The sequence below is a fragment of the Danio rerio genome, chromosome 4 (genome assembly GCF_049306965.1).
Source record: "Danio rerio strain Tuebingen ecotype United States chromosome 4, GRCz12tu, whole genome shotgun sequence".
Classification (NCBI taxonomy): Eukaryota; Metazoa; Chordata; class Actinopteri; order Cypriniformes; family Danionidae; genus Danio; species Danio rerio.
In genome coordinates, this window is record NC_133179.1 from 24,284,976 (window position 1) to 24,288,426 (window position 3,451).

The window sequence follows — 3,451 nt, forward strand, 5'->3', positions numbered from 1 at the left end:
GTTACAAACCACAGGAGAGGGTAAATTCTCCAGCAGGGTAGCGCTCCTCATACGTCAGCCTCCACATCAAAGCTCCTGAAGGCAAAGAAGGTCAAGCTGCTCCAGGATTGGCCTGCCCAGTCACCAGATATGAACATTATTGAGCATGTCTGGGGTAATACTATTAGCTCCCTTAAATGAATAGTTAAAAAAAATAATAATTCTGTCCTCATTTCCTCAGCCTTCAGCTGTTATAAACCAGTTTGACTTTCTTTCTTCGGGTTGAACAGAAAAGAAGATATTTGTAAGAATGTTCAAAACCCGTAAAAACACATGCAACACTTCTGAAGCAGACATTAAGCAGATAAACACAACAGACTCTCTTTTGTTTTGTTCAACACAACTTTATTGAGTTTTACACTTTTCTCTGTCCCCATAACAGAATATGGCGGTTTTTCCCCCGCCGTGCAGCCTGGGCCTTGGAGGCAGGTCTGTTGTTGGGCCACATATGCTGCTTCTGTATTGGGAACTTTCTGCTCATCTCCTCTTTCAAACTGTAAATTGTCCTTGTCGTCATCCTCCTCCTGTTCACCACCCTCTCCTCCACCCTCTCTTTCTCCTTCATGTTCTTTTCCACCTCCTCACTTTCCTGTCCTTTCACCTCCTCCTCCTTTTCCACCACCTCCTCTTCCGTCAACACCACCTCCTTTTCCACCACCTCCTCCTCCTGCATCATCTCCTTCACTTCCTCCTTCTCCACCACCTCCTCCTCCTGCATCATCTCCTTCACCTCCTCCTTCTCCACCACCTCCTCTTCCTTTTCCACCACCTCCTCCTCCGTCATCACAACTTCCTCTTCTTTCTCCACCACTTCCTCCTTCTGAATCATCTCCTTCACCTCCTTTTTGACCACCGTCTTCTCATATACCTGATAATCTGTTAGAAGACAATTGATTAAAGTTTGCACATACACACAGTCAGTTTCATGTTAAACTCCAGATAAGGGCAGTAAAAATACACAACATTATAGTTGGTTTATTCACAACATTATAGTCTAAAACATATCTAGATGTCAAAAGCATCATTTACCATCAGAGGATGGAAATGTGAAAGGCTCATAGCTGGGAGAGAAGAAGAACCATTTCAAGGCCGCTCCGATGAACAAAGCAACCTTGCTCTTCTTTTTCTTCTTCATCTCTTTCACTTTCTCCTTCTTGTTGTCTGTTAAAGGAAAACAATTGCACATCTTGACACACTTCTCCACAGTAATTTAAGAGGCAATTAAATGAACATTCACCAAAAACAAACACACACACACATATATTTATATTAAACCACACATTTACCATTACATTTAAACATACCATAACCATAAAATTTTACTTTAATTTTGTATTTTGTTATTATTTATTGTAGTCAGCTATAATAATATGTGATTATTGTCATGTTTTTTAAAACTGGCTACACAAATAAATGGTCAATACACCAAACAATAAACAAATACACGTTAGGTGCACTTTATTTTAAAACAGAAAAGCGAATACTTCATTTTACTGTGGGATTTTAGACTAAAGTTGTGTCAGAAAAGCTGAAAATGAGATTCAACATCAAGCTGTTTCATTAAGATGCACTTGAATGGCCTAATAATAGACCATAATATTTAACATTAACCATTTCAACATATTCTGTTGCTGCTATTCATTAACTGCAGCACTGTGATTAGCCAACTGATGAGATAATATCATCAATATGAAATAAAAATGCCAGAAGTTATTATAATCATATGTACATCCTGCTATAACCTCACTGTTTTTGTAATTGACACACTATTGAACTGTATTTTACTGTATTTATGTGGTGTTTCTGTATTTTAAAGTTGCTTTGTGAAAATGTCAGTGAAAATATACATATAATTCTGTAAACACCACAAGATAAATAGAGTAAATAGAGGACTTTTGTTCTGTTACTGGCGAACTGCTGCTAGTTACTGTGGATGTTACAGGAATGTGTTAACAGACCTCTTTCAGAAAACAGCTGTCTATCAAACATTAGGTTTTAATAGTAAGTATATTATTATGTCAGGAAAACACTGAATATTCATATCAGAATGTAAATATGACTCACTATTAGTGCCGTTTACAGGCAGTTCTTTGAGCTGCTGCATTTCCTTCTGGCTCTTGGAGATCTTGCTGGCTTTTAGGAAAGGTCTCTTCGTTTCTGCAGCTGATGTCACGGGGTCAACTCCCAGTGCAAGATGTTCAACCATGATGGAAATTTGGTTTTTAGGCTTTCTGTCAAAATCTTGGGGTTTGGTAGCTTAAATGGGATGAGGATTTCGGTCTTGCACCGTGAATCGCTCAAACGGGCAGATATTTAATCGCTGAGAAACACTAGAGGAGTTAGATATTCAGCCGCAATGAAAGACACACCCGCTCAACGCCACTACAACAAACCAACAAGAGTTTCTCCTGTGCTGCAAGGCTTAGAGTACATTTTTGGAATGCGTTCTATTCTCGGAACATGCTTCACTATGGTAACCAGACCCTACACTAACCAATGTTTTCTTTTAAAAGCAAATGACTGAGGACATGTGCAAATCACAAAACAAACTCTGCTAAATAAATTGATCAAAAGCAGTCTTAAATACATAATCAGTTAGAAATTGATGTAACTGTAGACATAGAAGCACAACAAATGAAGCGCAAGAGGGTTCTGCAAAACTCAAACCAAAAAACTGACATATACTGACTAAAATAATATAAATTAATTTGAAGTATTCAGCTTCAATGTGATCCATCCAGCAAGACATAGAGAAGAGCGGGGCACAGAGTAACACTTTTTGGTTTTGGCCAAATAATGAACGAATAGAATATGAATGTCGAGTTTTAAAATCCAGTAGGAGCTCAATCTCATTTGAATTTAAAGTAACAGTCACCAACATGACATAAGTTAAATCAAAGCCTAAAAGAGGCAGTTTCAAAGAGTTATAATTAGGCCCACACGGAATCTGCGCGCACAGAATTCCGCAGAATTTTTGCAGAATTCTGCAGATTTCTGCAGTTTTTTAGCCCGCTATAAATTCTGTTTATTTACTTGAGTAAATGTGTGAATCGGAATTTATTCGGTTTTTATTCAGTAATTTATTAATTTTTATTTAATATATTAAAGTGTAAGTTATGATACTCCGCTGGATACCCCCAAAATAATTCCGCAGAAATCCACAGATTTATACCAAAATTCTCAGCAGAAATAGCAAAAAAACGTCCGCAGATTCCATCTGGCCCTGGTTATAATACATTTATTTGTGTAGTATTTTGAGAGGAAACTTCACATACACACTCAAGGCACATCAGAGACCTATTTTACATCTTGTATAAAGGGACATAATAGGTCCTAATTAGTTGTCTACATGAAGACCCTTTGCAGGGTTTTTATTCACACTACCTGACAAAAGTCTGGTTTGAGGTTACAT

At 37.7% G+C, this 3,451-nt stretch overlaps 1 protein-coding gene across 2 annotated transcripts; it reads right to left on the reverse strand.

Moving 5' to 3' along the window:
* Positions 1 to 372: 372 nt before the first annotated feature.
* LOC108183291 (uncharacterized) lies at positions 373 to 2,436 on the reverse strand. 2 transcript variants are annotated; one of them, XM_017355141.4, is made up of 3 exons: positions 2,104 to 2,436; positions 1,069 to 1,200; positions 373 to 915 (listed from the first exon to the last, which is right to left on the reverse strand). In XM_017355141.4, exons 1-3 carry the CDS (start codon positions 2,243 to 2,245, stop codon positions 395 to 397), a joined length of 795 nt encoding a protein of 264 aa, XP_017210630.2. In that variant the 5' UTR covers positions 2,246 to 2,436; the 3' UTR covers positions 373 to 394. The 2 variants fall into 2 exon arrangements, with proteins under 2 accessions (XP_017210630.2, XP_073803308.1); XM_073947207.1 differs by having other exon boundaries at positions 1,069 to 2,017.
* Positions 2,437 to 3,451: the final 1,015 nt, after the last annotated feature.

Bases quoted from the DNA above. Each gene is read 5' to 3' on its own strand.
- LOC108183291 (XM_017355141.4), bottom strand. From the start codon at position 2,245: ATGGTTGAACATCTTGCACTGGGAGTTGACCCCGTGACATCAGCTGCA. The intron at 1,201-2,103 runs GTGAGTCATATT...TTCCTTTAACAG, and splicing joins GCCTGTAAACGGCACTAATA to ACAACAAGAAGGAGAAAGTG. The intron at 916-1,068 runs GTAAATGATGCT...GTCTTCTAACAG, and splicing joins CACATTTCCATCCTCTGATG to ATTATCAGGTATATGAGAAG.